General features: G+C 39.7%; 1 protein-coding gene across 10 annotated transcripts in view; it reads right to left on the bottom strand.

Moving 5' to 3' along the window:
- Positions 1-222: 222 nt before the first annotated feature.
- The window catches only part of LOC117264154 (myocyte-specific enhancer factor 2D homolog), a 31772-nt gene continuing 5573 nt past the window's right edge, over positions 223-26421 (bottom strand). Inside the window, exons 2-13 of one of the 10 annotated variants that reach the window (XM_033637989.2) lie at positions 22483-22881; positions 17644-17847; positions 17086-17223; positions 15664-15880; positions 14728-14784; positions 13864-14045; positions 11639-11668; positions 7865-7994; positions 5607-5814; positions 3228-3296; positions 1196-1246; positions 223-705 (exon numbers count right to left, since the gene is read on the bottom strand). In XM_033637989.2, the coding sequence (XP_033493880.1) occupies positions 234-705; positions 1196-1246; positions 3228-3296; positions 5607-5814; positions 7865-7994; positions 11639-11668; positions 13864-14045; positions 14728-14784; positions 15664-15880; positions 17086-17223; positions 17644-17847; positions 22483-22536 (1812 nt within the window). In that variant the 5' untranslated portion in view covers positions 22537-22881 and the 3' untranslated portion in view covers positions 223-233. The remainder of the gene's footprint in view (positions 706-1195; positions 1247-3227; positions 3297-5606; positions 5815-7864; positions 7995-11638; positions 11669-13863; positions 14046-14727; positions 14785-15663; positions 15881-17085; positions 17224-17643; positions 17848-22482; positions 22882-26421) is intronic. The other 9 variants (XM_033637990.2, XM_033637994.2, XM_033637993.2 and 6 more) reach the window with 9 other exon arrangements.

Below are 26421 nucleotides of genomic sequence, written 5' to 3'. Positions count from 1 at the left end.
GAGTGTGATCCCCAAAGGATGTTTATTTCGATTTTTTTTTTTTTTTTTTTGGCAAAGCCTCATAAGTCTGGGTGACGCAGCTGAGTTGTATAATTTTGGACAGAGGCAGATGTGTGATGATAGTGTCACATGGCAGTGGGGTCAGGGCAGTGGGGGGTTTAAGAATGAGTGTGGGTGTATGTTGTGGGTCACCAAAACTTCACTGTGGGTGCAGAGAGGTGTGGCAGATGACTCTATGTGACCCAGGTGTCCAATCTCATGCGCTTGATGTTTCCTCCCTCCTGCTCTGGTTCGTTCGACGCCCTGAGGAGCTCAGCCGAGGGACTGAAGTCAGGGCGGCTGCCGGTGCCAACGCTTCCCGTAGCACCAGCTGCATTGCCCCCACCACCGCCACCGCCTCCACTTGTGCCTCCGCCACCAGCTGCAGCGGCATCATCGCGATCACTGCCTTCAAAGGAGCTGCCGTTGCTGCTGACGCTGTCTGCGGGCGAGCGGCCGGTCGGGGGCTCTAGGCACAGCAGGGAGCCGGGGTACTGTGGCGGTGCAGTCAGGATGGCTCCCCCTGAGGTTGAGGACGGCGTGGTGGAAGATGGAGGGCATGGGGTGCTGCGATCCCGGCCTGGCGAGACGGGCTCTGACTTGATGCTCACACTGGAGTTTGTGTTGACAGTCAGCATGGCGCCTTGAGGTATATGAGTCACAGGCCTGAGAACAGGGTCAGAGAGGATAGAGAGAGGAAGACAATGGAAGATAAGGGACAGAACAAAGAGGAAAGGCGAGAAAACAGAACATTCAATGATTAGAGACTTGGCAAACGGCATATGAGAAACTGGAAGGTCACTTGCATCAAGACAAAAACCAACATTACAAGGCACAGCACCAACAGGGAAAAGCCACATTCGATTATTCAATAATCAATTCTGAGGCTTCAAAGCAGAAGTAACCCCTCCACTGCTCCCAAAAAGATCAACACAACAGCCCAGGAAGCATGAAATGATTTGTGTGACAGGGTGGTTCGCAGTGAGACAGCTATGATGTGGAGAAACTACAGATGACAAATCTCGGGTTAGAGAACATGGTGGAAACCGGAACTACATCTCTTTCCTGTTTGACTGCAGACAGCACCAGGCATGCTTAGGGGGGAGCCAGCCAAAAGCGCACAGACACACAGGAAAAAGGAAGTGTGATACAGTACCGGCCCAACCACTCATCTCTACCCAAGAGCAGGTTGGACGGAGAGCCAACACTGTAGGGAGAAAACAAAATGTTGGAGCCCAAACCAAGGGGAAGAGGTGGGTTAGAAGGCATGTGTGGAGAAAAGTGTGAAACATTATTGCGAGCAAAGTTTCTTCAACAACAGCAATAATGTCAATAATGTCTTAGCATCAGAAACACAATAGACCCTAATCTGCAGAATTTTTGTTCTAGCACCCAAAAATCCAGACATAAAAATCTGTACCTACAAACACAAGAATAAATGTGTTTATCAGGACAGTGATGCTTTTTGAAACTTTGACTTTCTACAGGGTGCGTACTGTGGCCCTTAAGGACAAAATTGTATACAAGAGTAAATGCAAAAACATTAAATCTTGTCCAGTTATGTATCCCCAAGGTTGCAAATGCTAAAAAAGACAAAACATTAATGTGTACGAGAGGGAGCACAATTAATTTTTTGCCTTTTGTGTGCATTTGGCATTTGCAGCAATTCATGATACGGAGTGTCGGGCTTTTACTCTCGCACAGGCCTGTCATGATAACTACTTGTGTTGGCTGATATTTTGTTGCAGAAATAATTTTGATAAAAGATATTAATGCCATATTGAGACCATTTTATGCAACTGATATAATGCTAATAGCATAACAATGCAAGTACACCTATTCAGACTTTGGAACTAAAATATGAAAAAATATCTAACATTTAAAAAGTTAATTTACACCTGTTATTATACACAAAGTTTATATTAAAATATTTAAATCCATGTCTGTCCAGACAATGAATTTGAATAAAACGTAGTCATAATTAGCAGATCAATTACTGAGTTGTGGCCAAAAACATGTTTTGTGAGGTCACAGTGACCTTGACCTTTGACCACCAAATTCTTATCAGTTCATATTTGTGTTGAAGTGGATGTTTGTGCCAAATTTAAAGATATTTCCTCAAAATATTTTCGAGATATCACGTTCACTAGAATGAGATGGACCAGGTCACAGTGACCTTGACCTGTGAATCTCTGGCCACCAAAATCTAAGCAGTTTACCCTTGAGTCCAAGTGGACATTTGTGCCAAATTTGAAGAAAATCCCTCAAGGTGTTCTTGAGATATCGCGTTCACGAGAAGGAGATGGACAAAAAATAATCCCTCTGGCCGTGGCCATTACTGACAAGGATGTGTAATAATTATATTACCTTTATCAGAGCAGCCCAAAATTACTCAGTTTGAGACTTGATACAAAACTTAGCCAACAAAAACAAAACTAAGTGATGCCTCTTGCGGCTATAGACAAGCCAAGTGAAGCTCCGGGAACATCGAAGTTACCTCCATAATTTGGCTTGTGTGCTCGCAGGGATGGACGACCTGAGAGCCGGGCAGTTTGCTGATGCATTTACATAGTGGGGGATGAAGTTGTTGAAGGGTAAAACTACAAACGACATAACTCAGCATACGCCTCTTTACTGTTTTGTATCAATACCACGGATTCATCTTTACATCTAGTTTTTATTCAGCTTAACAGGAACTTTTTTAGTCAGCCTTGATTATTGGGTCACTCGCCTCGCCCATGGAGTTAGACAACATTTTTGTTTTAAATCAAAGGGGGAAATGAAAACCTTACATAGCTGGCAGCCTAGTTACTCCAGATATATGTATGTAAATGTAGACTTAAAGCAAATACACATGCAGTGGACTTTAATAAGCAAAGTCAATGTCCATTGTCTATCACCTTTTATTAAATCCAAATATTTTTGTTTAATATAGTCTGAGCGCTCTGCTATCTTAAAAAAATCGGAATATTTCCTAATAGTCAGAGAAATTAACAACGACCATCATATTTTTAAAGTTCAGACAGTTTAAGTTTAAGGCCAGTTGTAAGGCTGCCCTTAAGGCAACATTTACTGCATGTAGTTTTGTTTTAGACAAAAGCCCTTCAAATGCAAAATGGACTACAGACCCCCCCTACAGACAAGGTCATGACACTTCACACACGCACATACTAGTAGTGGCTGTTCACCTCAGATTGGCAGCCAGACTGGACACCTGGCTAGACAGCTCGCTGCTCTGTTTGTCCACGCCCCACATGCTGTGGACAAGAGGAGAGAACACACTTCAAGGATCTGGTGTTCATGCTACCAAAGACACAACTGAAGACCCTGCAGCTCTCGTCACACAGCTGCACTCAACAAGTCCTTTAATCTGATTATGAGGCTTCTCAGTCGTCTTCTTTATTAACTCGTGATATAAAATCTTATGTAAAAGGAGAAAAAGGGAAAAATGTCTGCCAAGGATGTTCTAAAAAAAAACTCTGCTTCATTAAGAATTTCCTCAAATCACGCTCCCTTTACTTGATTCTTGTGATTTGTCTTTGCGTCTCATTTCTAGGAAATCCCTGCATACCGCATCTACACAGCAAATTACATTTAAGTCATGAGAAATTATTTTTACACCACTGGCAGAATCTTTCACCTCTCAAAGTTACAGTTAATTTTTAAGTTATGAATATCACCATTAATTTCTTGGAACAAAGTTGTGTTAACAGTAGTGGGACAGCAACACAACACACAAGTGTGCAAGTCTTTCTCCTGATTATGAAGATCCATACGAATCAGGATACTGAAACTATGTTTAATGTTAAGAGTTAACAAAGTTGTTTGTTCAATCACCTGGCAAAACTTTGCCAGCAAGTCCCCCATTTATAACTGGGACTTTTTATTACCTAAAATTATTGAGTATGTATTTTATAATGCTGCCTGAGAGGAATAGGACAGCAGGGTCATACACTTAATTTTTACAGAAAATCCAGTCGCTCACGGAGTAACAGCACACGTATTCATCCCTTAAGTGCAGTATGTTAGGTTTGGTATGCAACACACGTTCAGTATGCCCTGTGACCTAAACAGTCAAAATAGTGGTATATCTAGTAGTCGCACACATGTCACAGAAACTGGAACCCAAGTTTTCCCAGGAAAGTTGGGCAGTGCACTAGTTCCTATCGATCATCTGTACCATGCTAGTCAGCTTTGCCCCGATAGCCGGGCTAGTCAAGCTAAATGGACGATTTGTGTCAAGCAGTACCCCGACATTGTTAAGCTGAAGTCGCTTTATCTGTGGAAATGTTTCAAACATTTAAGCATCACCCAAATATGTGAATGGGAGGTGAGTCCTTCCCCTCACAGCGTTAGGGCAGCTTCCCACTGCAGATCTGGACTGTTCCAAGTAATAACTGATGCTTTAGAGTGTTTATCTGATGCATCAGTGCAGAGGTTCAGTGAAAGCATGTTAACATAAATTACACTGAGATACTGAGGTACTGAGATAAACTGAGGTTTATGCTGCTGTTCTTTACTTCAATATATCTATTTTAAATGTTTAGTGCATGTAAATACTTCAGCAGGAAAATCAGGAAGAATAAATTGCTAAAGTTAAAATGTGCTCATTTGTTAGTTGTTAGGATACATGTGTGCATTTAAATATTGATTAAAATTATATCGACGAGCTTCAGTTTATATGTAAATAAGAAAGAAAATAATGGCTTAATTAATGATACTAATGTTTCATAGGTCAGATAAAAGCCATTTATAAGTACCACTTCTAGTTTACCAGTAGGGCTGCACAATTCATTGTTTTTAAAATTGTTTTAATCTTAATCGTGATGTCAACTTTCGAGATAAACATCATGGAAAACTGCATAATTGCATTTAGGTTTTGTTTTTTTTTGCGTTAGTTGAAAATTGCACTTTAAATTGTAATCATAATTATTTTTGCACTCTGTTCAGTGTTCAGCTTGTTCATAAAAGAATGTTGAAAGAGCTTCCTTTCATTTTTTTAATTAAACAAGCTATTTCTCCTATTTTAACGGTACAAAATGGTAATTATCGCAATATTTAACCATGTTATAACATATTTTCCTGGTATCATGTAGCCCTAGTTGCCAGGGTGAAAAACACGTCGTAATGGAGAATCACTGAGGGGAACTCATTGATAAAAGATGCCAAGTTTCTAAAAATTAGTTCTGCAGTTACAGATGTTACTCATGTTTCTATTTAAGGTGGTGAACAAGATATTCAGATAGATGTTATGAGGAGGCTGAGATGGTGAGATGCTGGTGAGACACCAATTCACTAAGAGGAATGTGAATTGCTTGCATATAAAGGTCATGGTATGGATATCATGCAAGCTGACTGGAAAGGTCAGTAGTAAAGTATTTCAGTGTTAGGAGGGTTATCAGTAAACTGAGAGCTTGTACACCACAAATATGTCAGCTGCTGTCTTTAACATCATCATCAACATATTCATCATCCCTGACACTAGATGTGAGTGATGGAGGAGCTTTTAGGAAACCAGATTTAAAACAAAGACGCAGCGCTGATGAGAAACTGAAGAGGAGACTTACACCAAGTTGCTGAGTGATGCGAGATTAAGTTGTTGCTGCTGCTGTTGTTGTTGCTGTGCTTGCTGTTGTTGCTGCTGTTGTTGTTGCTGCTGCTGCTGCTGGGAAACAGCCTGCTGCTGTTGCCATGTGGACACACTCGTTGGCAACAAGCCGCCAGGTGAAGCCAGAGCGTGTAAAGCAGTGATGTCTGCACTGGTCAGCTGGTACTCTGAGAGAGTGAAGGACAAAACAGTCACATAATAAGGCTCACATTTTCAAAATTTTGGATACAGTTGCTGCATTAAAGGTTTTTTGGGGGGGGCTTTTTCCTTATCTGCTGTGAGGGTCCAAGGACAGATGTCGTATGTTGTAAAGCCCTCCAATGCACATTGTGATTTGTGATACTGGGCTTTATAAATAAAATTCAGTTGAATTGAATATATTATCTTTACCAAACCATGGAGATAAAACTAAAAATGATATTTTCAATAGACTGGACTAAAGAAGTGGATTTCCTCAAATCACGCTCCCTTTACTTGATTCTTGTGATTTGTCTTTGCGTCTCATTTCTAGGAAATCCCTGCATACCGCATCTACACAGAATGTCATCCATTGATTTGTGGAGTACCGTTTTAACACCTCAACTTTGGTTTTTGGCCATCGCTATCTTGTTTTTTTTTTTTGTTTTTTTGAGCTAGAAGCGACCATATTTGGATGAGAGGGGTGGTGCTGTGGGTGAGCGTGGGCTGGATCTGGCCTAGAACCCACCGACACTAGTGACGAGTCACCATGTCAGCAACTTGTCAATCACAAGGTAGCCATGCCCTAAAGTAGCGTTGAAGTGAAGACCATCTAAACCAAGAACAAGAAATGACCAAGAAAGAGTGTATCAAGACCAAGATGAGACCAAGACTCTGAGGGGTTGAGATTGAGTCAAGAGTAAGACCAAGGGAGGGCGAGACCGAATCAAAACCAAGAATTTGAAGTCATGAAGTCATCAAGTCATGACCAAGACCAGACCAGCGCGGTTCCTACATTGCATGACAAACTATGATAAAATTTGGAACATACACACTCCTCAAATTGATCAGAAAGATCCACATTCCCATAAAATCACCCACAGAAAACAAAGGAAGATTCCTTTTATTGCCATACTCTCAATTAATTTGTGTGTTGGAGGCCTTGTTCAGACTGCTAGCCAAATTCAGGTTTTTTTGGCATATCCAGATTCTATCTATATTGATTTTAGGAAGTTTGGACAGCAAAAAGGACATTTTGGCAAATCTGATCCAAACCATATTTGAAGGTGACTTGAAATGTGATTCCAGTAAGATTTCTACGGATTCAAAGTGTGTTTGAACACAACACACAATGACAATGTCAAATCCAGAGTGACAGAACAGCTGAGTAGATCCATGCTGCTATTAGCACAGCGCTAAAGAGGACAACATGAGGGAAAACAGTTCATGGAAAGACAAAAATTAATTGTTTGGAGGGCGAAATGATGGACCCCTTTTGACTGATGCTTCCACATTGGAAAACTGCATCACCAGCCTTGCTACGTAGTTACTGACGCCTACGTCGTTACAACAGCAAGGTTGGTGATGTCTGGTAACAAATTTGATCTCATGTCTTTCAAATAACAGTGTGGACAGTCTGTCTTAAAGATCTGACTTGAGAAAAACAACTGAATTGCCTGCTGTGTTAACCGTTAGAAATGTCTTGTTTACTATGAGCAAACAGAGCTAAAATGTTTTATTTTTTTTTTGGGCATTTTTTGCCTTTAATGGACAGAACAGTCAAGTGTGAAAGGGGGGAGAGAGAGGGGGAATGACATGCAGCAAAGGGCCACAGGCCGGACTCGAACCCGGGCCACTGCAGCAACAGCCTTGTACATGGGGCGCCTGCTCTACCACTAAGCCACCGACGCCCCAACAGAGCTAAAATTAACTTAACCATCTTTATTTGACACACAGGCAATTAAGTGATATCCCTGCAGTTGTGGTCTTGACCAGTCTTGTTTATTTTACTCAAAATGGGACTGTGAATTACAAATCAACATCAGAGTCTACTGAAGAAGACTTGAAACTAGCAATTGAGACTATAAACTCATTCTTCTTGTAATCAGATTTATTTTTTGCAACCAGTGGATTGCCCCCTGCTGACCATTAGAAAGAATGCAGGTTTAAGGCACTTTGGCTTTGGCTTTACCTTTCAGACCCAGAGGTCCACTTCTTTGATTCAGTGTGTATATTTTCACTGCTGTGTGTTCAGTTCACCTGTGTTGTATGCTGTTGGCATGGCAGAGAAGGGCAGCCCCTGTGCCAGGAGGCTCGGTGTGGCCACAGAGACCACCGGTGTGGTGAGGGTTTGTGCCACCTGGGCTCCTGCTGCCAGCCGCTGAGCATTCTGCCAGAAGAAGACACCAACATGTTAGTCACAGCAGAAACAACTTTTTCTCACGTGGCCTCAAGCTGAAAGACTTATCTCGATGGTGTAGATTCTGACATGCTGGGAATGACGATGTGCATATGGCTGGATTCATAATGATGTAAACTGAGTAAATCTCAAAGTAAAGTGGATTTACTATCAGGAGGTTCTTGATGTCATGCATCAAAAACAGTTTCCTTATTTTGAGCGTATTACATTAAAGGCAATTTATTCAACCATCAGATATAATTATGTACCAGGGTGTTTTTTAAGGATCTGTTTTTAAACACTGACAGATGACAGGAAATTAGGGGACAGAGAGACAGACACTAACCAGAGATACTGCAGTTCATAATCAACTAAATGACTAAATTGTGTCGTTTACATTAACAAAAAAAAGGATGCTGACAACAAAAACTAGGGCAAAAGTTCTTTATTCTTTAAGACAAGAAAAAATAGTTGGCTCTGTTCTGTCAGACAGCCTGAGTTAGTTCACAATAGTCATCTCATAGCATTAGCTGTTTAACTTTTTAACCAGCTGTGTTAGCGATTAGCTTGCCATGCTCTTTCAACATATTGTCAAATTTAACAGAGCTGAACCAGCTTGTGGTAAACATCTACTCTTTCTAAAATGATTTATGATTTCTTAAGACTCATAAACCGACACCACCGCATTAACCCATTATTTTTGTGATTAATCAAGTAATCGCTTGATCTATAACATGTCAGAAAATGGTAGAAAGCCTGTTACAAGGTCCCGAAACTTAATTTGACGTTTTCAAATTCCTCTTTTTCTCCGACCAATAGTCCACAACTTGCAGATTTTCAGTTTATTTTTTGTAGAACAAGAAAAATACAACAAATATTCACATTTAAGGAGCTAGAATCATAAAATTACATCATACTTTTCTTTTTTTTTAATTAATTTTCGGAAGAAGGACAAATCAATTCATGACTAATTTCAGCTACAATACAGTCTACTATACTGTAGAAACTGTACACTCTGCATTTTATATACAACTTTTTTAAATCTAAAACATTTCATAATAAATTTACAGAGTCTTAATACATAAAGTAAATCTGTCAAATCATCCATGTAGATTAACACAAGCACTGGAAGTTATCTTTGACTATTGTGACCCAGCTGTTGTTTGACATTTACTTGAGTGTGCAGCTCTCTCATGTTTCTCCAGTGGATGTCACTACAGGCCTTACAGTGCGATGCTTGGGTGCACTTCTGTTAACCATGTTGTTTATGTCTCAATCACTCATTTTCCGAGAACAGAGTACAAACCTGCTGTCTCCTCGGCGTTTGCACATTAAGTCAGTCACTTAGATGACAAAATATCCAGTGTTTCTCAAAACAGTTGCATCAGACATGCTGCTAAATCTGTGAAACTGCTACCATGAGGCTTTCATTACCATGTACTGTACCTGCACTGAAAGACACAAATCTCTGAAGTAGCACAACACTCCAGAGTCTGGGTAAGATGAATTATAACACTGATAAAAGCAAACTAAGGTCCCTTTGTAAGAGAAAAAAAATAAGAGCCCCTTGCATACAAAAAGCCAAAGATGCAATAATTCTGGTCTGAAATTACTCTTCTGAATTGTGAGACCTTGTGAATGCAGATTGTCCTGAGAGGAAACACTGGCTGAATTTACAGAAAGAGAGAGGGGAGATAGACCACAGAGAGGGGCCAGATTCAATTAACTGCCTTTGTGAAGAAGTGAGGAGGGGCAGCAGGGTGAGAGTGATGAAAATGAATCACTATCCTCTGGAAAATGAGATTCTTGCCTGTCAACTTTGAGTGGAATTGTAAAAGGAGGGTGACTGACAAACAGCACCAGCAGCAGAAAGCAGCGGCCATCATCTCTCTCTCTGAGTAAATTCAGCTAAAAATGTGATTTCACAGGATAATAAGCCCTTGTACATACATTTATAAAACTGAATTATCGTGCACATCACAATACATTTATTTCTTTATTTTAGGACAGGCATCATATGTAGGGCTCCGATTAACAGTTCTTGTCATTACTGATTAGTTGTTCCATTATTTTAGGGATTAATCGATAAACCTTCTACAAAATGTATCAGACAAAATGTATCAAAATAGTGAAAAATGCTGTTATAATTTCTAAAAAGCCGAGGTGACATGTTGACATTGCTTGTTTTGTCCAACCCACAGTCCAAAACTGAAAGATATTTAGTTTACTTTCTTAAATGAGAGAGTTAAGCACCAAATCCTCACATCTGAGAGGCTGAAATCAGAAAAATATTTGCCATTTTTGCATGAATATTAGTGATTCTATTAATCAGTTATCAAAATACTTGCCATTTATGTTTCTCTTGATCTACTAACTGAATAACCAACCACTGGTTTCAACACCTATCACTTGATTTAATAATAAAACTTGACAAAAGACTAGGAGGCACACAATCTTGAAATATTAAACACTTTAAGTTTTGTTTCTTTGGAGCTACACATAAAGTCGTGATGGAGGAAAAACATTTGAGGGAAATGCCTTTAATGTAATGCCAGTTAGTTCTTAAACATCTCTAATTGACAATTTGGTGGGAGGTGAAAATGAGTGTCAGTGAACGGGGAACATGCTCCGCGCCACTTTGCACCACAATGCCAAGTGAAGAGACACCCATGCTTTGGAGGGATGGTTCATATTTTTTGAAGTGGGGTTGTATAAGGTACTCATCCATAGCCGGTGTATTACATATAGCAGATGACGGTCAGCATGCCCCCAGTTTGGAGAGGCAGGAAGGAGTAACGCCATTGAAGCAATGTACTGTTGTGGACAAGTGCAGCAGCAAAATGTATTTTAGCCACCTAAAAAAAAAATCAGTATCACTTCAAGTGTACGCTAATTTAGATTATTTTACAAATTTACCTTGCCAACAGTGAACTGAAGATGTTGTATCGCTCTCTTCAAAGCCACAGACAGACACAGTGACTTCACCTTACAGAACACAGAAGCTGCTGGCCTACTGCTGCCTCAATCAGCAAGTCTGTTTGTGTTATTGTGTGACTGGTGAATCTGAACTCACCCTTTAACTCACCAAAGTTGCACAACAACACAAACAAACTAACCAATCGAGACAGCAGATATACTTTTTAAAATACTTTTTGCTGCTGCCCTCGTTCATAGCAGTACATTGCTTATCTTCTGTGGCTGTACTCCAAACTGGGGGTGTCCCAGTCGCTATCTACTGTATCTAATACACTGACTATGGCTAAGTACCTCATACAACCCCACTTTGAAAAATCCGAACTATCCCTTTAAGTGGTATCACATGATGAAGTAAATGGGCCTGAGGTAAAAAAAAAAACCTGACTCACTCAAAGAAAACTCTGCTGAAGCACTGATAACTATGAAGGTCTATTTTTCTAGATTATCACTGTGAAGATCATGATCCTAACAACACAACCATGAGCCCTGAACCACATGCAGTCAGGTGGGAACGACAGGCTGAAGACCATCCCAAGAAATGTCAGTGGAGCAAGACCAAAACAATGACAAATTCTTCTACAGTATTGTAACCATGCTAATAATGTGCGGACAGTCGATAGCCATCGACTCATGCGTGTGACTGACGCAGGGGAAATCACCTCATTTACCAATTCCAGCTCATCCTCTGTCTGCAAAGGGTGGTAACAGAAAGAGTTACAACTCTGATTCATATTTGTGCCTAATAGTAAATAAAGCAATTTAAAAACTACACAAAAAATAGCAGATTAATTTAAGTAACCTATGAAATAAATCGGAGTATAATAATCGTTACAGTAAATGTGTGGGACCTGAAATTACAGAAGGTGCCATCACTCTGCCTCCAGTCACATGAGGACAGCACAAATTAAATAGCTGACATAAAAATCTAACCACAAGGTTAACTTGGTATCTGTGCGGCAGCTTTTGATCATATCACAAGATCCTTCTTCACAGTTTTCTAACGTCAATCTTAATTGAAAACAAACATGAACAATAGGGTAAGTGTAAGGTTTTGATTCACCACAGTAATTGTGCATCACTACTGGCCTCTGCCCAGGGACTACAGATGAAACTTAGCTTTTAGCTGTGTTTGGTACAGTACATATATTGTGCATTATCCCTGCTGAATAAACAATAAATAAAATTAGCAAAGAGATGCCTAGTTATACAGCTAGCGAACATGGAGCATCGTTAGCATTCATGGAGCATTCAGGAGTTTTTTTTCTGTTTCTCAGCCCAATATCTGCTTTCCTATACGCTCTGTTTTGACCTCTGCCAACTCCTGGTGAAATATCTCTCTTTTTAGCCCCTAAATACTTCTCTATGGTCACCTGCTGGTCACTAACTGTGTCTGTCTGCCATTCAGAGCTGGGCAGGTCGAGTACAGCATCTGAACTTATTATTTACTGCCTTCTTTATCAGTTGTTGATTCTTCTGTTTCTCCTAATTTCCTTTTTTTAAACTTTGATTTTATCAAGTTGTTTGAGGTTTCCATTCTGAGACTTACAGGGTTCAATGTTAGTGTCAGAAAACTAGTTGCCCGCACTCACTTTTTACTTGCCCCTGCACAAATGGTTTTATTTTTTAGCAGTTATCAAAACATTTTATCAACCTAACTCTCAAATATGCAAATTGTGCAATACATAGTTTAGGCTGAGTTTAACCCACATCCTCTAATGCCACTCAGGTAAACTCTGTTACCAAGACAACTGAAATGCTCACTTCAGCTCATAAACTATGCCTGTATCCACCCCCATTTTCTCGCTGGTACCTGATCAGTACTGCGCATGTACAACTCTCAACAGAGATGAGAACGGAGTACTTCCATCATCAGCTATGGAATAAGTGGTGTGTTTGATTCTTTTTTTAATCACTTGCCTGATCAGGCAAGTGTGCTGATAGACTGACTAGTCTGACATGGATTTTTACCTGTCCCGGGCAATCGGGCAACCTTATTGTTAAGCAATGTCATGCCTACCACTTTTAGTCTTGCCTTCCCAGTTTCATTGTATTACATATCACCTTTAATGTCCTTTTTATGTCTTTAATCATGTATACCTGTATTGAGGCAGCTCCAACCCTCTCTGGCTAGACTGGAAAGCACTTTGGGTTGACCCTGACAAGACTAGACTTTAGACTAAATCAAAACACAAAAGCTGTTGGCCGTAAAGCTAAAATATATACTGTAGAAATATTGCAGGTTTATAGAGCTCATTAAAATGTGAGTTTGTAGTGGGCAAGATTGTGTGATATGATCAAAAAGCTCCTGAACAGCTATTAACTGGCCCACATTTGTCACGGCCAGAAGATAAAGCTATAACTTAAGGTGGGTACATGTTTAGTTAAAAAGACTATGAGAAATCTCCTCAGTATGTCAGTGGGAGTCGGCTGACTCATCCGAGACTTAACCAACTTTGCCAGAGTAAATAATAAGATGTTCAACAAGAACACAAGTCTCTGCTCTCGGGTCTTTACTAAAAACATAAAAATGATGGCAAACAGCCGCTCACGGACTGTTTATCTTTTATATACGCAATATAAATTGTTACTACACAATATAAATATATCAGTTCCCAATGTTTTCACATGGGTTTCCACCTCATTCATTGGCCAGTGAAGATTTGCTTTTCTGAGAAAATGAAAATAAATTTTATTCCCTTCTTGTGTTCTTTAACAAATCTTTAGGAATTCAGGTGTCTTGGTTTCCTTATTGTTTGTAAGATCCTTACTTTTTATTATCCCAGGTGTGTCAACAGAGGTAGAAAGTGACACTTTTCTTTGTACAAGGTTCACAATGTTAACTAAAAGGACCCAGACGACACAAGTTCGGCTTGGTTAGGCTCACCATCTGCATGAGGCTCTTTCCGCCCTGTGAGGTGATGACTCGGAGGTCTGGCTTGCGGCTGCTGACCATCTGGGGGCTGGGAGGTGGGGGTGGAGACTTGGCCGGAACTACTTTCCCCAGACTGTTGCCGTTGGAAACGGTGAGGAGGCCTGGGGAGGCCCTGGCACTGGTGTATCCATTAGCTGCGGGGAGAAAGAGGTGCGCATGGACAGAAATCAATAGGAAAATCAAACAGGTGAATGCAGACAGCGGGGTACGAACACTGTGTGCACTCAAAAGTTGTGTTAAAATAATCCTCAGCAGCGTTCTTTTTCAAACGACTCTTCTATTCTGAGACGCTCTAATTTAAAGACATGTCAACGACAACAGAATGAAGCCGTTAATAAAAGCAAATGTCACCTTATCAGAGTAAAAATCTCATCTAACAGCAGCTAAAAGATGATTTTTGTGTCGCTGATTATAAGACATGAAGACAAATTTATTCCTCACACTAAAATATCAGTATCTCCTCACATAGTAAACCTGATTAGGCAGCCAAAGGATTCCTTTCATTTTATTTTAAATATCAGATGAAAATAAGGTATACAACATTTTCTTGTGCAAACATTTAAAACAAAGAACCAAAAACAATAAATAGGCTTTAACGTGTCCTAATGTTAAAAAGTGATCTTTAAAGCTACTGGGAATCCCATGCATGCCTGTGAATGTTACTGGCGGCATCCCCTGATCCCTCTAATCACAGATGGTGCAGAGGAGGAGAGGAAAGAAAGAACCTTGAGAAGGATTTGGGATAAATACTCCAATACAGACCAGACACCAAGGGAACTCATGATTTGAACAGATACAGGACAGTAAAGTACTCACGGACTGGACTTGGGCATCCTCCATTTGAATTATTCAGGTCACCTCCAAGAAGAGCACCTATTGAAAAAGGGTAAAAGGATGTGAATCAAGAACCAAAACAACACTACGAGCATCAACGTATTGGAGTTGTACTGGCATGTAACAAGTTCCAGCTTTGAAAAGACTAATTTATAATAAAATCAAAAACTGCGAGACCTTCACAGCACAGTAGGGTGGACCTTGACATGAAAAGCAGTGGGATCCACAATAACGCCAAAAGGCTTAAGAGCAAAAATGATCTTTCTACTTTTTCTGATGTTTATGGCAGTGACCAAAAAGCTTCAGGTGCTTTATCACCTCCCTCTGTACTGGAGAAGGGCCAATACACTGCCACACACTTCAAGGTTATAAGCTATGAGGGATAACTTTTGTATGAGTCTATACATTGTTTTTTTTTTTTTAGGGAAATACTGCATAGTATACCTATATTTGGTTGATGGAGCTATGAATAATTTAAAAGTTATACAGAAGTGAAACACTTTAAGAAGTTGGAGGGGGAGTGCAGCAAATGTCACACACTGCAGATTAGTCCAGAGCAGAGGAATGTGCACCACTCCCTGAGGAACTAATCAGCTCTTTACATGTAATCAGGAACTACATACAATATTCACAGCAGGATAATGAGAGAACAACAACTGATAACAATAGATATGACATTATGTTATCCTTAAGGAGGTAAACATGAGGAAGAGCACAAAGTGTGGGAGGAGAAAAAAAACGCAGATTGAGGCTGCAGCCAAAACAACAACTTGAGAAATTGTTTTTCTTCATGACAGAATTATCTCTGACTAAGAGGACGAGGCTGCTTGATGGTTTTCTGTCTGTTTCTGCTGGTATTTATAAAAGTCTACTGACGACTTCAGTCTTGACACACTAGGCAGAGTATCACTCGCTCACCTGCACTGGCTGGTCGTTGTGGCAACCCAGGAGACACCGTATTTCTCTGGAGAGCCGGTTGCTGTGGTGACAGGAGGTGGGTATCCGTGAGCGACGATGATGTTACATAGGAGGTAGTTACCAGTGCGTTGCCAGGGTTACTGAACTGCAGTGTGCTTTGATTGGACGCCTGGACTGTGACTGGCATGGAGAACGTCTGGGGCGGAGCTGCCGACTGCTGGAAAGTGGAGAGACAAAACTTCACTTGTAGTTCTCACCATACGACAACCACTCGCCGCTCCTCTGAGTCCTTCACAGGTTTGATTTTTAAGACTTTCTCCCGCCCCACCATTGAAACATGCAGTCGAGCGCACAAATGACCAACTACCTTTGCAATCCAACCAAACCTGCCAACATAAGAGCCACGGCCTGACCAAAACTGCAGATCCTCTTAATAACCATGCACTGTTCAATAAATTCACTTAGGCAGCACCTTTACAGTGATCATTTGGGGACATTTCATAAATGTGAAACTAAGATAATATATATTAACGTGAAGGTAATTCAGGACATGCAATTTAAATATCTTTTGCTTAATCTGATAATACTGAGCAGCACGTTAGCTAAACATTAACATGTCTGTTAGTAACACACCTGACTGAAGCGGCTCTCATATTACAGGTGGCGCAGAAGACAGAGCCGACACACAAAGCAATAATAAAAATATTATTTTACAAGTATGTTTGTTTTAGAACATTTTATGAATAGCCTAAGTAATTCTGTTACCACCCATGTTTGACAGCTGATTTTGTAGCCTAACATCCAATGCTATGAATAAAATTGTGTAAAAACAGTGAAAGAGAAGCTATGTTTAATTGACTTGTATTCATGCAATAAATGTATACATATTAAGGGCTGTGTCGGTATTTGACGACTTGAGAATGAGCATCAACAATAACTACCACTGACATTCCAGTGCATCATCGAGCCATGCTTTCAGGCCCGCCCAAAAAATCCTGGTCACAAAAACTATGAAAAACAGCTTTATGTTTTAACTCCACAACTTATACTATATAGTACAAAGTCTTATCATATGTTTTTAGTAATTATTTTCTTACATGTGCAACATGATTAGAGACAAATCTCTGGTATTACTTTACCCAGACTTTGAGACCTAAGGTCAAACATGACAGAGGCCAAAAACTGTTCATATATCTGTTATTTCCTATGATGATCTGAAGTCGCTGGTCTTCTGTAAAGGACGCAGTAAAAGAAAAGTGTGTCAAACAACCAGTTAGAGGAACTTCACCCCAGTAGCTGTTTCCTGTTGGCACTCAAACTTAACACAGAATAATAACAGAAATATCTGACCAACAACACAACAGTCAAGAGAGAAGCAGAACATGAAATATTAGTTAATGAAGGGCAGGTTAGATGACTTACTCCATAGCGTTTGAAGAGAACATCCAGGTCCTCTGTGGTCTTACGGTACTTGTCATCATTTAGGGGACTTTGGTCGATGGAGTCTTCACCGTCCGGCTCTGGACTGTCACAACCGTTGAAGCCTTTCTTTCTCAAAGTCTGTAAAGTTAAACAGAAAGGAAATCAGTGAGAGTTTTTTATACCTTGTGTTTCACTGTTAAAACGGCATTCAGAGTGGAAGACAAAGGAAGAATATAACTGTACAGAGGAAACTTGCTTTTAACTGTGCATATGACAAACACCCTGAATTGACCTGTGCACATTCAAATGAATGGGAGGACTGGCGTTTTCGTTGTAATGCCTGACTTGTTTACTGTTTGAATACACTCATCAATACTTAATTTACTGGCTGCTACTTTAAAGAGGAAGTTGTTAGCATCCATAAATACTACTTGGCATCTTATCTCTGTTTAAGGGCAAAGTCACCCTGTAACAGCAGATGTGGCAACACAGGAACATTTCTTTTAGATGACCTCAAACTCCAGCATTAGTACATGTCCAGCAACGTGATGGATTTACCTCGATAATGTCTGCATTGGTCCGGCTCTCGTGAGGCTCGTTGTACTCTGTGTATTTGAGCAAGACCTTGTCCATGTCAGTACTGGCATACTGAAACAGCTTGTTTGCATGGTTGAAGATGATCAGAGCGATCTCGCAGTCGCACAACACACTCAGCTCGTAGGCTTTCTTCATCAAGCCAAACTTTCGCTTTGTGAAGGTCACCTGAGAGAAGACAGCAGAGGAAGTTTAGGAGGGAGAAACAGGACAGTGAATGGGGAAAAAACAAAAGGATATGTGAGTATACAACCCTTAAATATAAATAAAGCTCAATTTTTTTTCCTGTAAAACTTTCTCTGATCATGATCCTCTATTTCCCCGTCTTTTCAGGTCTTTGAGATAATATATTCCAGCAAGAATTCACAAATCAGGAGAAGATGTTGGTGACCTATGAATAATCTTTCAGTTGCCTAGTAATGAAGAAAATATATGCAGTCACATTACTGGCAGACACATTAACAGTAACATATCCAGCAAATAGTATTTTCTGGTGCTCTTTGGCTGTCTCAACAATCACTGAAACACAGCGGAGTCAGTTTTCAGCATCCACAATGAAGCATCCTTGTTTTTGTGGACCTTTTATGACTCCTGACTATTAGCACAAAGAAATAATAGCATCAGACATTGGCTTTTAAGCAATAACCAGTCAGTGATTGTTTTTTAAAATTATACCCCATTGACAGGTTTCAATGCTATAACAACCAGTTATATGCATTGAAGCTATATCATAGCTTAGATTCTCTTGAGTTCCCACTGCTGCTGCTGCCATCACCATTAGATGTGGTCCACACAAACCTACTGTACATGCAGTACAAGCGTTGGTTCAACTTAAGATTTACATAGTGGTCTAATTAAATAAATAAATAAAATTAATGATGTAATATATTTGTATAGTATTAAAGATATATGTATATTTGTATAACGACAAATTTGAAGGGTGATAAATTCCGTATAGTAAAAAGGGGTAGTATTAAAAAAGTATTTCTTCTTCCTACTCCCTTTCGAGCACGTTGACAGAAGCAACTTTGATATTTATCTTAATTTTGTATGATGGAATTGTTTGGGTTTTTTTGTTGTTGTTGTTGTTGTTTGTTTGGCTTATTACTTTTATTTATTTACTTTATTATTTTTTTTTTTTCTTTTCTCACATGTTCGAAATAAAGATTTCAATCAATCAATCAATCAATCAATCAATCAATGGAAATAGGTTTATTGTCAGTCCTAAATTAGAGGCCAAAAGCACAGATGACTTGGTGGCCAACTCTTCTGCCATAACAGCTTTTTAACTAATTTCCCATGGTGATGTAGGCAGTTACAACCTGAGTTCAAACTATATTATGTTCATTAAATCAGAACATTGAGATGCTTTAAGTAACTTAAAATGATTGTTCAGATTTTTTGAAGTGGGGTTGCATCAGATACTTAACCATAATCAGTGTATTACCTACAGTACATGGCAGTCAGCACGCCCCCAGTTTGTAGAGGCCATCTAACCTTCCTATCAGACGGTCCTTTCTGATGAGGAGCTGAAGCCGTTATTTAAGCACTTGTCAAAGTCCCCAGACTCAGTTCACAGAAGCTGCTGCCTCAATCAGCTCCTTTGCCACTAAGCCAAACTGAGTGAGGAAGTGTTAGACCAGCAACTCCTGTGTTCTGCGTGGTAAAATTACTTTCTGTAAATGCAGTCTGGTGGCTTTGAATAGAGCCTAGAAAATGGCTTCAATGACAGCAAGGTGAAGCAGTGAAAATATTCTAAATATGAACATATATTGATTTTTTATTTTTTTTTGGTGACTAAAATACATTTTGTTGCTGTCCCTATCAACAGCAGTACATTGCTTAGCTTCCGTGACTGCTTCTCCAAACTGGGAACTTGCTGACCGCCATCTACTGCAGGATAAACGCTGACTATGGATAAGCACTTCATTTAACACCACTTTAACCATGTTTCAGTGAGACTATCAGCAACATTATGCTGCACACCAATTCTAAATGTCTTGCATCGTAACAATTTTACTGATGATATAAAGTTAAACATTTTCAGTATTTACTGTCCAAATGATTTCAAGATTCGTCTGCAGAGCTTACAGTCAGAGCTGTGAGGAGGTGGTTCACAAAAAAAGTGTGATAACCAGTAGAAAAAGAAAGAAAAAATGTGGAATTAACATTTTTGTATTACTACTCATCCGACCCAACTGAGAAAACAAGAAAGATGTTGGTCAGGGAGGAAACCAAGCGCCACTGTGAGGGAGCTGCTGTGATTGTGGATCTATCTAAAAGAACAACAATCAGTGCAGCACTTCACAAATCTGGGCTGCATGGTAAGCAGGCCCAAAGAAAGAAAAAGACATGACACATGACAGTGTGCTTGAATATTGAAAAAAAAAAAAAAAAAAACATGTGGAGGACTGAGAGCATGAGGCAAAATATTCTGTGGTGTGATGAAGCCATAATTGAACTTTTCAGCAGTGATACAAAGCACTTTGTTTGGCAGAACCCAAACTCCTCTCATCACTCATCCAACACCACCCCTACTGTGAAGTGGGGTGGCAGCCTCACGCAGCGAAGATGTGTGAGGAGAGCGGAAACAACAAATGGAGCTGAAAAAGGCAAATTTTTGAGGACATCCTGCAGTACAGTATTTGAGACCTTTCACTGCAGAATATTTGTATATGTGAAATGGGGCATTGTTGCAAGCGTAACACCAAAACTATAATATAGCAGCTTCAGTATGAGCAACACCCCTGAAGTCTCAGGCTTGTAGTGAAAGATAACGAAAAGCTCAGCACCAAAAATCACACCACATCGTGTGACATCATTAAATTGCACACATCACTTATGATTTTAATATGTTGATGCCACGATTCTTTTAATCTCTGAGCCTTTTAATAAACATGAAGACCATATTTTAAGAATACATTAAAATATCAGCACTTAAAATGGTCTTTATTAAAATTTAATTCATGGCATTAATTTTAGAAAAAAATCAATTTTGCACTATACTGCCTGGGGAACACAACTTCTTAGTTTTTAAAGCACTCCAAAAATTAATAAAATGTCTTACAACAGTTACATTTTCATAATATCTAAGACAGTCTGATTTTTATCTGATCATTTCTAAACAAAGAGTCCTGTAGCACACTACTCTGATTCAATCAATAAAATTAAGTGTGGCTCTTAAAGAAGTACTTAAGTGCTGGAAAGGTGGTCTTTTCATAATAATCAGGGTTCCACACATTTTTATGGCAGGGTTGGCAATTAGCAATATGCAAGTGGCTGCTTGATTTGCTTCACTAACCAGCCAAGAAAACAACGCTCATCTATTAAGCGGCTGGCCGATTTTGGAATCCATCAGCCACGGTAGCACATGCACAAGAAAGTTCATTTCCAACCCTGTTTCATGGACAAAATTTCAAACCTTTTTCGTGACTTTTCATGGACCCATGATTAAAAAAACATATGTTTTCTTGCCCCACTTGCCTGGCAATTTTTAACCTATCAGTTTCAATCTATATTCAAACATAATTTCAGCTAGCTGGCATACATGAAGGGAGAGACAGAATATGGGGAGCAAAATAAAGAAATGTATGTGGTAGTAAACAAAACGCCACACACTGATTCATATTCAAGCTATCACCGACAGCTACAGAAATCAAATTTGCCCTTATGTTACAATACTTGTCCAAGGAAGATTACCAACAATTTCATAACACACAACAAAATTCCATGACTTTTCCAAAACGTTTGATGATTTTCACAAATTCCACGACTTTCCAGGCCTGGAAAATATTATTGTGTAATTCCATAACTTTTCCAGGTTTTCCATGACCATGAGAACCCTGAAAACTGGGCTGTCAATGCAGTAGGAGGACGCAAATAATTTTGAAATTGGTGCTAAGAGACCACAGAAAACACAGAAAAAGGGCTGTGTCACTTGCTTCCGCTCAAAACCTACAACTACCAGAACGCACTGTGCCGTGCTAGACCAATAAATGTCACCGCTCGACGGTGACATAATGTAAGCTTGGGCATTTTGACACAGGAAACAATACAGTGTTTGGCTGGGAGTAAACAGGAATTTAAAATATGTTTCTGAAAATAATCGGAGAAAAGTTATCTAATAATCGAAAAGTAGGCAAAGCAGTAACAGAATCACGGTTCATGTTTGATCAGCTCTGCTTAGTTTTACCGTTAGATCTGAGAATTTTTTGTCTGTTTTTACAATACAGGAAACAGTATGGCGCCCACTTCCTGTTCACAAATTCCTGTATTACAGACAAAATGTGCATTAAAAATATGTTTCTGAAAACATTTCAGATGAGAAATAGCAATACAGTAACATATGCTTGGTTTATATTTGATCAGCACTGCCTGGTTTTACATTTTAATTGGAGTTAAATCTGTGTTTGAGAGAGACAGAGAGCCATCTCTTTCGATCCGCTTCTGTAGTCACGTGTCTGTGGTGGCGGACATACAAAAATAAAGAAGTACAATTTGTAGTTTGAGCAACAGCCCGAGCCAGCAAAAATCTGCTGGATGACTGGAAATGCCTCATTCAGTGGATTTGAGCAGGGAGATCTGGGCGCTGGTAAGATGGAAGGAAGTTTACCAGAGCTCATTCACACATAATATCCACACTGTTATGGTACAAAGCTGGTTGAAAATTAGTATCTGTACAAAGTATCTGTAACTGTGATTTCACAAAACAAAAATGCAAAAGGGATTGTTGGGGCATCTCTCTTAATTGTAATGTTGATTTAGGGCACCGAAAACAGAAATGGATAAAAACTTCAGACTCACCTGCTTGTTCCTTTCATCGGTGATCCGTTGGATCTGAATCTTTTTCCTACCCATGATGCTTTGCAGTTGTGGAGACAAACGTCGTAGTCAGTCAAGTGGAGAAGCGCCTCTCAGAGGATGAGAGAGGAAGTGCAGCCTACGACCTCTTACTTCAGCCCAAAAACACTCAGACACAGTCATGCATCCGAGGACACACGCTCACACACATTTCTCTGCCCAGGTGTGGTGAGGCAACACTGTCGACTCCTCTTACTGGCGCGGTGGCGAGAGTGAAGTGTGGGCACTGCAGAGATGTGTGATGTTGAGGCTCAGAGGTCCTCAGTTCATCGTTTGTTCAACAGGGACAAAAGTGACAAACTTCCCTGCAGCTGTTGTGGTGAGGAGGACGTCGCTCCTCTCCTGCAAGAGACAGGGACAGAAAGGTTACTCAAATATCACACAAACATCAAAACAGGACGTGTGAGGAAAATAAATGGATGATAACAGTTGATGGAGATTATGTATTCGTAAATCAATATATCATCATATTCTTGTCATGTCAGAAATAAAATGCCTAACCTTAACCCACAGGGACAACATTGCTGTCTGATTATTACAGCAGGGGGTCACAGACACACATTAAAGAAGAAAACCACCTGATTTAAGAATCTAAATATGTTATTCTAATGGCCTTGGAAAATTCAGTCAAGATAACTTCGATACATGCTTAGGAGGTGAGTTAAATATCAAATGAGGTCCGGTAATTTAGATTTGCCATATACAAGATGCAACTTTTAATATGATGATATGTCTATTAACAAAGAGGAAAACTGGTCAAATTGGCAGGTATCTTTAACAAATATACTCATGATCCATGAAACTACTAACGGTATAATCTAAACAAAATGACAGCGTCAGAATACAATAAAAACATATAATTACATGCTAACACTGTCATGTATTGTAAAAGACAGTTAGGCTTCAATGTCAGACCAATGTCGATCTCATCAATGACAACACTAGCCCCTTTTACACTGCCAGATTTTCGGCGAGTTGGTCCGAGATGCCCAATTTTCCGCCTCGTAGGGTAGACGGCGGGTTGCCGGAACCTTTTTGGTTTAAAAAGAACGAGGCGCCCTTCCGCCATGGGAGGGCCTGTTGATGACTTGTGGAAGGAGCTGTTGATGACGCCGCACGTGCGACCCACTGGCGGTGGATAAACAGGAAACAGCTGATAGCAGGAATTATCAAGTAGCTAGTAGCAAGAGGGAAAGGCAAACCTGAATGACACTGTAAAGATGAGCAACTGGGGAGACAAAGAATTGCGCGCCCTCCTTGCCCTCGCAAATGAAGAGGCCATTAACCGTCAAATGACGGGGACGGTGAAGGACAGGCCGACTTACAAGAGAATGGCCTAAGGACTGACCAGCTGAGGTTTCCCTCGGAGCATGTCACTTTACGTCACACGCTGAGCTACACGTTTTGTTACTTGCTCACGCCCCCCAATGCCCCAAAAAAGGCACATTCTGTAAACAAAAGTAGGCAGGCGGCATTTTACCGCACTCCCCGATTTTGCTTTTATACTGCCAATGCTGAAAGAAGACTGATTGGGCTTATCTAAAAAGGGCTAATGAGTCAAATATTAAAGGGAAAAAGCTTTTCAAATGTGAGGAGTCTTTTGCTTTTCACTAGCTGTGTCCAAAATCACTCCATACATACCTACAATCACCTACATTCTACCTAGTGGATTACTAACTCATGTCCAACAACAAACTTGAGTGTTAAACAGTTTAAAAATTCCTTGTTAGCATCCTATAAATTTACTACAAAGGAATGGAATAATGGTGAATATCGTGTCAAACAGCACCAACAGAGACTGCTGAACGACTAACAATGAATGGCAGACTCTGCAAAAACAGGCTGCGTATGCACCGACCTCAAAAAATGATCACTAAAAAAAGATGTGTGTTGTATCAGTGATGCAAAAAAATTATATATTTTCTCAATCAAATGTAAGATTTAATGATTGCAGTATGATTCATATCGTCACATGCTATATACATATATATGTACACTATTTCATACTAAAAAAAGCCAAGAATGCACAATTCCACCTTTGCCAACCTAGTTATATTTATGTGACTCTATTTATGTGACTCTATACGTGATGACTTATAACCACATAACAATCTACAGCCACAAAAATCATGCAAAGACATCACTTTGGAAATTCATGATTAACGTTTGGCTAAATGATTAATTGATTGAGTAGATTAACACATTATTAATGCTAAGACTTAAACCTGTGAGTCATCAGAAAGTACAAGAAAACAGTCAGTGATCACACTGAAACAAGCAACGCTACTTTCCTTTTGAAGGAAACTCAGAGCAGGGCTACATTATAAAAGCTTTCAGTGAACTGAATTCAGTATGGGCAGCTTAAGAGCTTGCAAAAGTCAAGGCTCAAGTGTTTTAGATCATATTTACACACGAAAGAAATTAAGACACAATATGAAACTTAAGGTTTTATTGTCAGCTTCAGCCAGAGCAGTTCAAAAGTTGCACGTCGTCATTATGTGGAATATTATCAATGATAAGGGCTTCACACGTCTTTGTAGCTGTACTGTTAGTTGGCTTTGTGTGCTGACTGAATCACTGTTTGGTGATCTTTCTTTTGGACATATTTGAAATCCTCCTTGATATGAAGGGCTGAGAGTTATGAATAAGAGATGAAAAAATGTACAGATGATGAATAGGAAAAGCCTTGAGAGCTCTGCCACCTCTGCATGAGTTACACACAGATTTGAGACAAAGGAAACTGGTGACTGTCATGTTACACACTTCCTCAGTCTAATGATTAATTGTTTCTGAAGTGATATTCCTGCCGGGGTAACAGGCTTAGTGGCACCATTTAGATGGAGTTATTCTGATTAATATATATAATATAATCAATAGCTATGATTTAAGTTTACAGTAGCACTGCACAGTTCATAATCACAACTCTAGCTTAAACAATTAAACTTGTTCAGGTGTGATGCTGATGCTTTGCATTTAGGAGGGCTGCTCTGGTGCATTTAATCAAGCGCTCTGGTGCTGAAAAGAATTGTCGATTAATCTGCAATTAATTAGAAGAGCGACAGAAAGATAATTTGCAGCATTTTTTTATATAACTGATTGATGATTTTTTTAATTTTTCATGCAGAGATGCCACATATGAACTGGTTCCAACTTCTCAAATGTGAGAATTTCCTGCTTTTCTGATTTGACGATACAATGTTGGGCTCTGGGAAGTCTTAGTGAGCATTTTTCATGTTTTGGCATTTCATAGACAAGACGATAAATCAATATAATTGTCAGATTAATTGATAGTGAAAATAACAGTTGGTTGTAGCCCTATTTGAATTGTCTGACCAATGTTAGTGGTTTGTTTCCACTATGATTTTGAACACAGCTCCATTACTATCTTTAAATTAGGCATCATTTTATTTAACTTCATACTTGAAGTATGGGGGTGTTTAATATACTGAATCACGGGAGAGGGATATGAACTGGTTTGATGGGGCAACCACAGCTCTGGAGGTGAAAATGAGACAACACTGCTGAGGCGAAAACTGGAAACAAAACAAGACTTTTACATTTCTTAAATACATTAGCTCCCCTAAAAGAAATCCATTCTCCTTCCTACACAGCCTCAGCCCAGTCGTGTTAAGTTTTCCCTCCAGTCTTGACCCTCCATGTCCGTGCTGTCCTGAGGGACTGTTGTTAGGCCAGACGGAAAAAATTGGAAAACGCCAGTGGAGTGCACATGGGGCCTCCACAAGCCACACTTCAACACTTCAGAGTGTCCAGCTTGAGAATTAATCAGAAGTTGTAATAAAATCCAGCATATTAGATTCAACTCTGAAAATCTCAGTGTCATTTATCAGTGCCATGCATTACGTCAACAGCAGTTTATGAAAC

Source organism: Epinephelus lanceolatus, chromosome 16 (genome assembly GCF_041903045.1).
Source record: "Epinephelus lanceolatus isolate andai-2023 chromosome 16, ASM4190304v1, whole genome shotgun sequence".
Lineage (NCBI taxonomy): Eukaryota > Metazoa > Chordata > Actinopteri > Perciformes > Serranidae > Epinephelus > Epinephelus lanceolatus.
This window is presented reverse-complemented; position numbering and strand designations above follow the sequence as displayed.